The 13,784-nt window shown below is 43.7% G+C and overlaps 1 protein-coding gene across 4 annotated transcripts in view; it reads left to right on the top strand.

Moving 5' to 3' along the window:
• The window catches only part of CHD2 (chromodomain helicase DNA binding protein 2), an 89,734-nt gene that overhangs the window by 39,767 nt on the left and 36,183 nt on the right, over positions 1-13,784 (top strand). For all 4 annotated transcript variants that reach the window (XM_060755633.2, XM_060755632.2, XM_060755636.2 and 1 more), the window contains 9 exons: positions 1,624-1,724; positions 4,218-4,262; positions 5,612-5,793; positions 5,957-6,081; positions 6,742-6,958; positions 7,810-7,899; positions 9,521-9,711; positions 12,075-12,263; positions 12,405-12,567. In XM_060755633.2, coding sequence (XP_060611616.2) covers positions 1,624-1,724; positions 4,218-4,262; positions 5,612-5,793; positions 5,957-6,081; positions 6,742-6,958; positions 7,810-7,899; positions 9,521-9,711; positions 12,075-12,263; positions 12,405-12,567 — 1,303 coding nt within the window. The remainder of the gene's footprint in view (positions 1-1,623; positions 1,725-4,217; positions 4,263-5,611; positions 5,794-5,956; positions 6,082-6,741; positions 6,959-7,809; positions 7,900-9,520; positions 9,712-12,074; positions 12,264-12,404; positions 12,568-13,784) is intronic.

The following is a 13,784-nucleotide window of genomic DNA, read 5'->3' as shown; positions in this document are numbered from 1 at the left end:
TTGCAGTTAACACCCATAAGTAAATTAACCTTTTTTTCTATGTTGGCAACCATCACTCACATCTGAGTAAGCCAAGAGTTATGGTCACGTGTTTGACTTTGAATTATTTTTTTGTGAATTATGTAACAACATTTGAAACATTTTCTTTTCCTGGTTTGTATGTATTACTGGGTTTCTGTGAGTTTTCTGGGCTGTCTGGCCATGTTCCAGAAGCATTCTCTCCTGACGTTTCGCCAACATCTATGGCAGGCATCCTCAGAGGTTGTGAGGTCTGTTGGAAACAACACAAGGGAGGTTTATATATCTGTGGAATGATGTCCAGGGTGGGAGAAAGAACTCTTATTTGCTTGAGGCAGGTGTGAATGTTGCAAATGGCCACCTTGATTAGCATTTAATGGCCTGGCAGCTTCAAAGCCTGACTGTTTCCTGTCTGGGGGAATCCTTTGTTGGGAGGTGTTAGCTGGCCCTGATTGTTTCTTGTCTAGAATGTCCCTGTTTTTTCAGTATTGCTTTTTATTTACCTGATTTTAGAGGTTTTTTTAATATGGGTAATCAAGTATTCGATGATAATCAAGGTGGCCAATACTTATAAAATACAACGACACAAAATGAAATTAAAACTAGAATAAAAAAAACATTTTTCGTTATATACAAAAGTAAATAGCACACGTTTATCTAAAGCATATAACATATACACATTATAAACAAGCAGACATCTACTAAATTGATCTATAAGCCTCCTGCTTATTAACTATTGATTTTAACTTCTTATTTGTTGGTTCCTTTAAGTATCATTTATTTCTACCTTTCTACTTTCAAGTAGAGGGGAGAGGCAGATGAGCTTCCTCTATCAGCTCCAGCTCCTCATACGGGGACATGAGAGAAGCCTCCCACAAGGATGATAAAAACTTCAAATCATCCGGGCATCCCCTGGGCAACGTCCTTGCAGACGGCCAATTCTCCCACACCAGAAGCGACTTGCAGTTTCTCAAGTTGCTTCTGACACGACAAAAAAAACAAAACCAACAAACTTTCAATAACACTCTTCTATATCAGAAAGCCATTAGCTGAAGATTGTCCGTGGTTAGTTGTCCCTGTTGTTCTTTATTTACACTTATAATTTTAGAGTTTTAATAACACTCAAACACAGGGGAACTCCAGACAAGAAAGAATCAGGGACAGCTAATCACCTCTCAACAAAGGATTCCCCCAGGCAGTAACAAGCGACACTGTCAGGCCATCAAATGCTAATCAAGGTGGCCAGTTGAAACATTCACGCCTAGCTCCAGCAGACAAGAGTCCTTTCTCCCACCCTGGACTTTGGACAGATATATCAACTCCGTTTTCCAGTTTCCAACAGACCTCACAAGCTCTGAGGATGCCTGCCATAGATGTGGGCAAAATGTCAGGAGAGAATGCTTCTAGAACATGGCCATACAGCCCAAAAATTTACAACAACCAATTTCTGGCTCCTTTTTCAAGGTTAAAAAGTCCCAACATTTTTCTCTCATTTCTAACAGTTACTTGATCAGCATGCAATTAAAAATATACAAATATTCAAACATTAAAGCAAGATAGTATTATTATATTTATTTACTTTTACTTGTCTCTGTTTGTGCCTAGGCTTGCAAAGGTGAGCCCAGAAGATGTGGAATACTATAACTGCAAGCAAGAATTGGCTTCTGAGTTGAACAAGCAATACCAGATTGTGGAAAGAGTGATCGGTGAGTGCAGCAACCGACCTTCACCTCATAAAATTTGAATCCTTTCCTCCCTGGTTGTTGCTGTAAGGCTGAGAAACTACAGTATCTACGCAAATGATCAGCCACTGCCAGAAGGATAGAGCAGCGTTTCTCAACCTGGAGGTCGGGACCCCTGGAGGGGTTGCAAAGGGGTGTCAGAGGGGTCGCCAAAGACCATCGGAAAACACAGTATTTTCTGTTGGTGATGGGGGTTCTGTGTGGGAAGTTTGGCCCAATTCTATCAATTCTGGGGTTCAGAATGCTCTTTGATTGTAGGTGAACTATAAATCCCAGCAATTACAACTCCCAAATGTCAAGGTCTATTTTCCCCAAACTCCACCACTGTTCACATTTGGGCATATTGAGTATCTGTGCCAAGTTTGGTCCAGATCTATCTTTGTGCTCACTGGATGTAGGTGAACTACAACTCCCAAACTCAAGGCCAATGCCTATCAAACCCTTCCAGTATTCTCTGTTGGTCATGAGAATTATGTGTGCTAAGTTGGCCAAATTCCATCATTGGTGTAGTTCAGATTGCTTTTTGATTGTAGGTGAACTATAAACCCCAGCAACTACAACTCCCAAATGACAAAATTGATCCCCCCCCCCCTTCCCACCAACCACATCAGTATTCCAATTTGGACGTATCGGGTATTTGTGCCAAATTTGGTCCAGTGAATGAAAATGCATCCTGTTTATCAGATATTTACATTACAGTTAATAACAGTAGCAAAATTAGAGTTATGAAGTAGCAACAAAAACTATTTTATGGTTGGGGGGTCACCACAACAGTAGGAACTGCATTAAGGGGTTGCAGCATTGGGAAGTTTGAGGACACTGGGATGGAGTTTCATCTACGCTGATGATCGTGCCATCACCACTCAAGCAAGGAGCTTTGAAATGGTTGAATGGATGTCCAAATTTTCACCTCAATGCCACAGATTTAGCAAGTTTATCTTAGGTCCCTTCTACACTGCCACATAAAATCCACATGATCTGCTTCGAACTGGATTATATAGTTGTGTAGACTCATATAATCTCCTTTGATTACACTATGTAACATGATTTTTGTTCCGGGGTGATAAATGTCATTTCGTAGGTTGGTTCTGTCATAAAAATATAGGAAAAGTTTATTAAACTGCAAAAACTTTGTTTCTTCGGGAGGGGCATCTTGCTATAGCACATATTGCAATAGTTTTTCAATGAATTTCTCAACCAATTCCACATAGTTTGTGCCACAAAAAAAAAGTTTCTGGAGGATAACAGTGACTTTCAAAGTAAGTACCACACAAATGGCGCTCCATGCAGTCATGCCGGCCACATGACCTTGGAGGTGTCTATGGACAATGCCGGCTCTTCGGCTTAGAAATGGAGATGAACACCACACCCCAGAGTCAGACATGACTGGACTTAATGTCAGGGGACAACCTTTAGCTTTAGCAATTAAACAGGAAATAACACTTTCAAACCAGGAACAGTTTTTTTTTCAAATATTGTTACATACTGTAATCTGGATTATATGGCAGTGTAGACCAGGAATAGGCAAATTTGGCCCTTCAAGGTATTTTGGACGTCAACTTTCACAATTCCTAATAGCCTTAGGGCCTTTCCTTTTCATCCTCAGTTGCTTAAGTGGAAATGAAAAGATAGAAAGGAAGGGGCCTGAAGCTGTTAGGAATTGTGGGAGTTGAAGTCTAGAACACTTGGAGGGCCAAAGTTTCCCCATGCCTGGTGTAGATCCAGCCTTGGTTGGGGCTAACAATTGAATGGCAGTCTAATGTTCTCAGTGGACAAATATCGCAGTGGTTCTCAGTCTGTGGTTCCCCAGATGTTTTGGCCTATAACTGCCAAAAATCCCAGCCAGTTTACCAGTACTATGGCACAGCTGGCTGGGAGTCAGCTGCATTGAGATCACTACTGATTGAAAGGTCATGAGTTCGAAGCCAGCCCAGGTCGGAGTGAGCCTCCAACCAATTCGTGTAGCTTGCTGTCGACCTTTGCAGCCTGAAAGGCAGTTGCATCTGGCAATTAGGAAATTTAGGTACCGCTTATGTGTGGAGGCTAATTTAACTAATTTATGAGGCCATAAAAATCTCCAGCAAGCATGCAAAGAATGAGGAAGTACTTCATCAGTGTCACAAATGGATGGTGAAGCGACAGCCCCCATGGTGGCCAGAAGCTGGAATGTTAAATAGCCTCTGTGTGTCTGTCTATATATGTTGCGTGTCTATGGCATTGAATGTTTGCCATGTATATGTACATTGTAATCTGCCCTGAGTTCCCTGCTGGGTGAGAAGGGCGTAATATAAATACTGTAAATAATAATAATTTCTGGGAGTTGAAAGCCAAAACATCTGGGGACCCACAGGTTGAGAACCACTGCTATAGCACAAGGTTGGAGTTTTCTCTGTTCGAGACCCTAAATCTCTCTTCTTTTATCTATCTATGGATGATCTTCTTGTCCTCGATGCCTAGCTGTGAAAACAAGCAAGTCGGCAACGCCTGGCTCTGAATTTCCAGGTAGGGGGGCTTTGAAAAAAAAAACTTTGTTGCAGTGATAAGACACAAGAAAAGGGTGTTTGGGTTCAGACAAGTTCCAGGTTTAAAGGTTGGTCCTAGACTAGCAATGGGATTCCTGTGATCCATTGGCTGCATTTGGCCCTCAAATGCCTTCTGTAGGACATTTACCTGATAACACTTTGGGAGAACTGAATCCATGGGGCAAGGTGTAGAGAGAAAAAACCCACCGCACCTTATTATACCTTGCCTCCCACCCCAAATCTTATGTTTCATTGGAAAGATATAACCATTGAGGGGGTTTGAGGAGATCAGAATGGGACCCTCAAAGACTCTCCACCTTGGCCTTAGATCAAATGTGGACCACCATAGAGTGAAAGGTGTCCACTTTTGGCGCCTGTTTCTTAATATAGTTTCCCTTACATTATGATTTTTTATCCAGAAATCTTGAGTTTTTTGGCAGGCCCACCACATTTGCGTAAAAGCTTCTTTCTTCTGTTTACATTTCCAATATAAGTCCAAAATTTTATATATCTTTGCACTTTTTCTGGAGTTCTGGAGAACTTTTTCTGGAGTTCTTAAAGCCCTAAACGGTTCCGGCCCAGGCTATCTGTCCGAATGCATCTCTCCCTGTGAACCATCTAGGCGCTTAAGATCATCTGGTGAGGCCCTTCGCAGATGCGATTGGCAGCAACGAGAGCAGGGTCTTCTCAGCGGTGGCCCCTCAGCTATGGAACGTCTTCCCTAGGGATATTAGATCGGCCTCCTCCCTCCTAACATTTTGAAAGAGTCAGAACCTGGCTGTTTGAGCAGGCATTTGCAGACGCAGTGTAACAGAGTCATTGAGATCCACGGAACAATTGGACGATGCGATGGAAAAATGATTTTAGTGATGAGACGCTTGTGTTTTATGGTTTTTGTTGTTTCATTGCTTTTATATGGTTTATATTATATGTAATGTTTTAAACTGTATTTATGTTTGGGGGCATTGACTGCTGACTGTAAACCACCTCGAGTTGTCTCTGGGCAGTATATAAATATGTAAATTAATTAATTAATTAATCTATACATCATTTTGTAGACATTCTCCTTTACAGTATAACTTCTTGTAAACTGTAATTATTTTTTCCAGAGTTGTTCCCATTGTAAAAGTGTGGGAATGCTTGAAAGGGAACACTGTGAAAAACTGCTCCTTGAGCACCGGGTTTTTCCGGTGCATGTCCATGTGTCAGGGATGCTTTCACTGTGGACTTTCCTATATCAGCAGCCAGTCAGATTAGATGACCCTCCTGCTGTGCAGTGATGTGATTCTGGGAATGCATTTGTCCTTTTCCTTCCTCGTGTGTATATAGTTCACAACCGCAAGCTGTCCTCTTCCTCCAATGAACCCGAATACCTTTGCAAGTGGATGGGGCTCTCGTACGCCGACTGCAGCTGGGAGGACGAAGCCCTGATTTGCAAGAAGTTCCAGCATTGCATCGACAGCTTCAACAGTCGGAACAACTCCAAAACCATGCCCACTCGGGACTGCAAGGTTTGCATACTCCCTCTTGAAATGTGGGGTGAGGGTCAGCTCAAAGAAGTGCGGATGGTGAATTACTTCTGGGTTCTAGCCTGGAAGGAACTATCCATGGTGCTGAACTCTATTCCCCATTAAGTCCCAAGGACTTTCTATCATAATATGCTTCCCATTCTAGGTGCTGAAGCAGAGGCCTCGGTTTGTGGCATTGAAGAAACAACCCTCTTATATTGGCGGGGAGAACCTGGAACTCCGGGATTATCAGCTGGAAGGCCTCAACTGGCTGGCCCATTCATGGTGCAAGTGAGTGGATAAAGGAGCTTGCAAGAATCACATCAGACAAAGTGGGCATCTATAGAGGGCTCGGTGGTGGCATTATCCCCCTTAAAGAGTCATGACCCACCATTGCAATTCCTGCCCAAATGTTCCCCGATAGACAACTTGGCACTTAACAATAGCAATAAATTAAAATAAATTAAAGTTTTTCAAACTTTCAAAGCCACGGAGTCCTTTTTGAAGGAAGAGTTTCTTGTGGAGCCCCAAGAAACTTTTGGACACAGAGGCTATATTGCATTTAAAAATTTGGCAGATGGACCAAGCCAGTGGCAGCTGGATGGAGAATGTTCGTGTGAACTCAGTGAAAAAAAATGAACAAATTCCTATGCACACAAACACATATCTTTATTCTCCTCCTCCTCCTCCTCCTCCTCCTCTTTCTCCTTCTCCTTCATTGCCATCTCCATCTCCTCCTCCTCCTCCTCCTCCTCCTCCTCCTCCTCCTCCTTCTCCTCCTCCTCCTCCTTCATTGCCATCGCAATCTCCATCTCTTTCTCCTCCTCCTCCTTCTCTTCCTCCTTCTTCTACTTCTCCTCCTCCTCCTCCTCATCCTTTTCCTTCATTGCTATCTCCATCTCTTTCGCCTTCTCTTTCTCCTCTTCTTCCTTCTCTTCCTTCCCAATGTAGGAACAACAGCGTCATCCTAGCTGACGAGATGGGCCTGGGGAAGACCATCCAGACGATCTCCTTCCTCTCTTACCTCTTCCACCAGCATCAGCTGTATGGCCCCTTCCTGATCGTGGTCCCCTTGTCGACGCTGACCTCCTGGCAGAGGGAGTTTGAGAGCTGGGCCCCGGAGATCAACGTGGTCGTGTACATCGGGGATCAGATGAGCAGGAATGCTGTGCGTAAGCTAGAGCCGTGGAAGATGGGTAACAGAACTGTGACAAACGGAACTGCCTCTTTGGGTGGGTTTTTGTGGCATTGCCTCTCAGTGGAAAGTTTGGGAAGGTTATTATGGGGCCCTTAAAAGAATCTCCTCTACCAATAAGCAAGAACACTTGGAGAATTTGGGGAACTATGTATTTGTGTTGCTTCTCTGAGTTCTGTGTGAAGGATTGGGCTTTGAACATTGCATGAAGAGAACTATACTCCATGGAAGTTTACAACTTGAATCCTGTTGATTAAATATAATGGTGTAACCACTGGTTATGTCTACGTATGCACTTTTCTAGCTATTACGGAAGACAGTACCTAGTACCTCCTTCCGTAATACAGCTTGCCTAGATCTGTGCAGCACTTGCTTTGTCACCACTTTGGCTTCCTATCATCCTATTATGTCAGATGGCCTAAATACCCTAAAGGTGTCTGACCTTGGAAGCTAAGCAGAATCAGTCCTGGTTAGCATTTGGATGAGAGACTGCCAATATTTCAGAGGAAGGAACCATCAATACTCACAGTCTTATAGAGGGCACAATGCATCTCAACACATGGTTAAAACAAATTAGTACAGTGTGTTTGCAGCAAAATAATGTACCCAAATCAATATGTTTTCCAACCCCTTGAGAGCTTGTTTCTTATCTACATACCTTCGGTTGGTTGTTACCAATCCTTCTTTCTTTTTATGGGAAAATATTAGGCATACTGACCAAGGATGATAATCATTCCAGTTTTAAGGTACCCTAGAGGGGCACCAAGTTGAGGAACGCTGGTTGCTGAAAAAGCTAATTTCCGATGGCTTTGTTTCTTCCTTAGATCCGTGAATACGAGTGGGTCCATGCTCAGAGCAAACGGCTGAAATTCAACGTACTCATCACAACGTATGAGATTCTTCTGAAGGACAAGGTATGCTTTGTGGGCAAGGAAACTGGGTTGCATCTTTTGGAGGGGAAAAGGGAGGATGTCATCATAAACTAGGAGTCTACTGTCTAGACCCAGGGAAGTCATACTTCCCCTCTATTTTGCCCTGGTCAGATCAGGCTTGGAGTCACACTGTGTCCAGTTTTGGGCACCACAATTGAAGGGAGATGTCAACAAGCTGGAATGTGTCCACAGGAGGGCAACCCAAATTATGAAGTGTCTGGAGAACAAGCCCTATGAGGAGCGGCTTAAAGAGCTGGGCATGTTTACCCTGCGGAAGAGAAGGAGGAAGGGAGACATGATGAGAGCCATGGATAAAGATGGGAGGAGAAGTCACAAGGGTGAGGGAGCAGGCTTGTTTTCTGCTGCCCTGGAGACAATGACTTCAAACTACAGGAAAGAAAGGAGATTCCACCTGAACATGAGGAAGAACTTCCTGATTGTGAGAGAGAGCTGTTCAGCAATGGAACTCTCTGTCCCAAAGTGTGGTGAAGGCTCCTTCTTTGGAGGCTTTTAAACAGAGGCTGGATGGCCATCTGTTGAGTGGCTTTGAATGTGATTTTCCTGCTTCTTGGCAGAATGGGGTCTCATCCTTCTTCTCTCTGCAAATAACCCAAGCTGTTACTTTACTGGTTTAGAAAGAAGGCATATTTGCTATCTGAACTTCTGTAGACATCCTGCTGAATCACATTGTGTAACATGATTTTTGTTCCTGGGTTATAAATGTCCTTTCTTAATTGGTTCTATCATAAAACCTGGAAAAAGTTGATTAAACTGCAAAAACTTTGTTTGTATGGAACAGACATCCTGCTTTAGCACATTTTGCTCTAGTTTTTCAATGAATATCTCATTGAGTTTCTATCAATAATTTCCGGCAACCACAAAAACAAAGTTTCTGGAGTAGAAAAACTACTTTCAAAATAAGTACCATACAATAAAGCAAGAAATAACATTTACAAACCAGGAACAGAACATTTTTCAAATTTTGTTACATAGTGTTATATGTGTTGCATGTCTTCTCATTCTTCTAATTCAGTCCAGAAGCTGCTAATATGTGTTCATCTCCAGTCTCTTCAGTGAACAATAGTCAATACTGTTTCCAATACTGGAAAGCTGAGGTCTATGTTCACTGTAGAATTAATGTGGTTGATACCAATTTAAATGCTATTGAATCATGGGAGTTGCAGTTTTACAAGCCCCCTGCGTTATCCTTCACAAAATTGTCAACATAAGTATATGCACTCTAAAACATTCCCAGATTCCTCTGCGACACACTCAGGTCCTATGGCCCATGGGCAAAGCTTTCTTGGCAAATATGGAAGGAATTTGGTACTGGGTTCCTGTGAGTTTTTCGGGCTGTATGCCAATATTCCAGAAGCATTCTCTCCTGATGTTTCACCCACATCTATGATAGTTATCCTCACCATAGATGTGGGTAAAACATCAGGAGAGAATGCTTCTGGAACATGGCCATACAGACTGGAAAACTCACAACAACCTAATGAGTCTGGCCACGAAAGCCTTCGACAACACATGGAATTGGATACATTGGAGAACATGCTTAAAATTATTTGGTACATGATGTGCTTGATTCCCTCTCCTCTAGACTGTTTTGGGGAGCATTAACTGGGCCTTCCTGGGCGTGGACGAAGCCCACCGCTTGAAGAACGACGACTCCTTGCTGTACAAGACGTTGATTGACTTCAAGTCCAACCACCGGTTGCTCATTACGGGGACTCCTCTGCAGAACTCCCTCAAAGAGCTCTGGTCCCTCCTGCATTTCATCATGCCGGAGAAGTAAGCAAATGGCCAAAGAATGAGGGCTGAACTGGTGGGTTGATAGAGCAAGACAATGAAGCAATGGGAGTGGGAGAGCTTGGAAGAGGATGCGAGAATGGCAACTGGCTCAAGGAGTTGGCACATCTAGATGTAGGATCAGAGTACTATTACTAGTTCAGTTCCTTCACAACACAATTCCCAACCAGTGAACACTGGTCACTTTTACCTCTCCATTGAATTGACTCCACTGAATTGACTCCCATTTAATACTAACTGTTTAAAGCATGATCATCAAGTTTGCAGACGACACCATATTGGGAGGGATAGCCAATACTCCAGAGGACAGGAGCAGGATTCGAAACGATCTTGACAGATTAGAGAGATGGGCCAAAACTAACAAAATGAAGTTCAACAGTGGCAAATGCAAGATACTCCACTTAGGCAGAAAAAAATGAAATGCAAAGATACAGAATGGAGGACGATGCCTGGCTCGAGAGCAATACGTGTGAAAAAGATCTTGGAGTCCTTGTGGACAACAAGTTAAACATGAGCCAACAGTGTGATGTGGCAGCAAAAAAAGCCAATGGGATTTTGGCCTGCATCAATAGGAGCATAGTGTCTAGATCCAGGGAAGTCATGCTACCCCTCTATTCTGCCTTGGTCAGACCACACCTGGAATATTGTGTCCAATTCTGGGCACCACAATTGAAGAGAGATATTGACAAGCTGGAATGCATCCAGAGGAGGGCGACTAAAATAATCAAGGGTCTGGAGAACAAGCCCTACGAGGAGCGGCTTAAGGAGCTGGGCATGTTTAACCTGAAGAAGAGAAGGCTGAGAGGAGATATCATAGCCATGTATAAATATGTGAGAGGAAGCCACAGGGAGGAGGGAGCAAGCTTATTTTCTGCTTCCCTGGAGGCTAGGACGTGGAACAATGGCTTCAAACTACAAGAGAGGAAATTCCATCTGAACATGAGGAAGAACTTGCTGACTGTGAGAGCCGTTCAGCAGTGGAACTCTCTGCCCCGGAGCGTGGTGGAGGCTCCTTTTTTTGGAAGCTTTTAAACAGAGGCTGGATGGTAATCTGTCAGGGGTGATTTGAATGCAATATTCTTGCTTCTTGGCAGGGGGTTGGACTGGATGGCCCATGAGGTCTCTTCCAACTCGATGATTCTATGACTAGAGAGAGAACCAATGGCTTCTGTATTTATGCAGGAGATGGTTCTGGGTTTTCATCTAAGCTTCAAAACGTATTCTCAGAAATTGATTCAATCAACAGATTATTTTTTTAAGTTCAGATGAAAACCTGTAGCACTCTGACATGCCATCCAACAGATGCCAGATCACAGAAATAGCAGGCGGTTTGACGGAGATATCTCTATAGTCTGAAAGCTTGCTACCATCACAATCCAACTAGACACAAAAATTGCAGAGGGACCTTGGTATCCACTAGAGTTTGGTTCCAAATCTGTGCACACTCAAGTGCAGTTCTATACAATGATGCAGAAAGGAAAGGAAAGGAAAAAAGAAAGGAGAAAGGAGAAAGGAAAGGAAAGGAAAGGGAAGGAAAGGAAAGGAAAGAGGAAAGGGAAGGACTAGCAGAATTGTTCTAAAGTAAGGAAGGGTTGGACTCAATGGCCCATGAAGCCCCCTTCTAACATTATAAATAAATTTGAGAACACAGAAATGCTGGACCACTCTCACAATCACCATGTCAGACTACACAGAGAAGCCATTGAAATCCACACACATGTGGACAATTTCAACAGAAAGGAGGAAACCATGAAAATGAACAAAATCTGGCTACCAGTATTAAAAAACTCAAAAATTGCAACAGCACAACAACAGAGAGGAAACAAACAAGGACATCTCATCACCTCTCAACAAAAGTTGGCTCCAGGCATTGTCAGGCCATTATATGCTAATCAAGGTGATCAGCTGAAACATTCACACCTAGCTCCCGCAGACAAGAGTCCTTTGTCTCACCCTGGTCATTCCACAGATATATAAACCCTTTTCCCTAGTTCCAACAGACCTCACTACCTCTGAGGATGCTTGTCATAGATGCAGGCGAAACGTCAGGAGAGAATGCCTCTAGACCATAGCCATATAGCCCGAAAAAAACTACAAAAACCCAAGTAGATAGAAGCAGATATACATGGAAGCATGTAGTTCATCAGAGAATGTTGGATTACTGTAGTGTAGAGAGAGGAAGGAAGGAAGGAAGGAAGGAAGGACGGAAGGACAAACTTTAGCTGGATCTTTCAAAAGTAAGCAAGGGTTTGGACTCAATGGCTCATGAAGCCCCTTCAGACTCTACGATTCTATGAAGAAGCTCAAAATCTTGATAGTTCTCTTTTGTTCCTCCTTGCTCTCAGGTTTGAATTCTGGGAAGATTTTGAAGACGAGCATGGGAAGGGGCGAGATAACGGGTACCAGAGCCTCCACAAAGTCCTGGAGCCCTTCCTCCTGCGCAGGGTGAAGAAGGATGTGGAGAAGTCTCTCCCCGCCAAAGTGGAGCAGATTCTTCGGGTCGAGATGTCTGCCCTCCAGAAGCAGTATTACAAGTAGGTGTCTTGGAGGTTATGATGGGATTTCCAAGGATGCAAGTCTTTTTCTTCTTCTTGTTGTTGTTTGCCACCAAGTCATTTGGGGATTGAAGTGCACCAACACAGGATGAAATGTACCTTCCTGTTTTCTTTCCATAGGTGGATCTTAACAAGGAACTACAAAGCCCTTTCCAAGGGGACCCGTGGCAGTACTTCTGGCTTCTTGAACATAGTGATGGAGCTGAAGAAGTGTTGCAACCATTGCTATCTAATCAAGTCTCCTGAGGAGAACGAGAGGGAGAACAACCAGGAGCTGCTCTTGGTGAGTGGGGAACCAAGGGTAGCCAAGGAGTGGAGGGACGTTAGCCACATTGCAATTAAAGCCAGCCCTGGATAGGTAAAGGTAAAGGTAGTCCCCTGACATTAAGTCCAGTCATGTCATCTCCATTTCTAAGCCGAAGAGCCAGCGCTGTCCGTAGACACCTCCAAGGTCATGTGGCCGGCATGACTGCATGGAGCGCCGTTACCTTCCCGCCGGAGCGGTACCTATTGATCTACTCACATTTGCATGTTTTCGAACTGCTAGGTTGGCAGAAGCTAGGGCTGACAGCGGAAGCTCACGCCGCTCCCCGGAATCGAACCTGCGACCTTTTGATCAACAAGCTCCACCGGGGGCTCCTGGATATCTGTAGGGAATTGATCCCAGGACCCATTGTGGATACCATGATCTGCAGATTCTTTATTATAAAATGGTGCTAATTTTAACATGGACATGTTGGAGTCTCTCAAAAAGTCCTCAAGTCCCGCCCACAGGGTTTGCATGGAGTATTGGTCATGGCATTTCTTGCAAGTGCATAACCACCCATTCACCATTTTTATGCAATTTATTTTCTCAAATATTTTTAATTCCAACCCATATTTGGTTGAATCCACCATTTCAGAGTCCATGGATGTGGAGCTGTGCTGTTTGAAAGGTGGGCTTTCAAATAGGACCAAATTATGCAAGAACGTATGTTTCGAAACCTTCTTGCTAGATGAGCAAGGTTGAGGGGCACGAGTACAAGGTTGCCTTACGTATTCTATGCCAGTTGTTCCCAACCTTTGGTCCTCCAGTTGTTTTGGACTTTAATTCCCAGAAACCTCATCAACTATTAGGAATTGTGGAAGCTGAAGTCCAGAACACCTGGAGGACCAAAGGTTGGGAAGCACTGCTCTGTGGGTATTTCCCATCTTACTTTCTTTTGCTGAAAACTTCAGTCGAGGGTCACATCCACTTTGCTCCATCCCACAGAAATAGGGGTTTAAAAAAGGGCATCCTATAGGTTTTGTCTGGGGGCTGTTTTCATGACCGTTGGGGGTCAATTATAATTGCACTCCATCCACAATCCTTTGAGGTGAGCCAGGATTGTTGTTGTTCATTCGTTCAGTCATCTCCGACTCTTCGTGATCTCATGGACCAGCCCACGCCAGAGCTCCCTGTCGGCCGTCACCACCCCCAGCTCTTTCAAGGTCAGTCCAGTCACTTCAAGGATGCCATCC

This window comes from Anolis sagrei, chromosome 9 (genome assembly GCF_037176765.1).
Source record: "Anolis sagrei isolate rAnoSag1 chromosome 9, rAnoSag1.mat, whole genome shotgun sequence".
In the NCBI taxonomy this organism is placed as follows: domain Eukaryota; kingdom Metazoa; phylum Chordata; class Lepidosauria; order Squamata; family Dactyloidae; genus Anolis; species Anolis sagrei.
The sequence above is the reverse complement of the archived record's forward strand: the minus strand, read 5'-3'. Positions and strand labels throughout refer to the sequence as shown.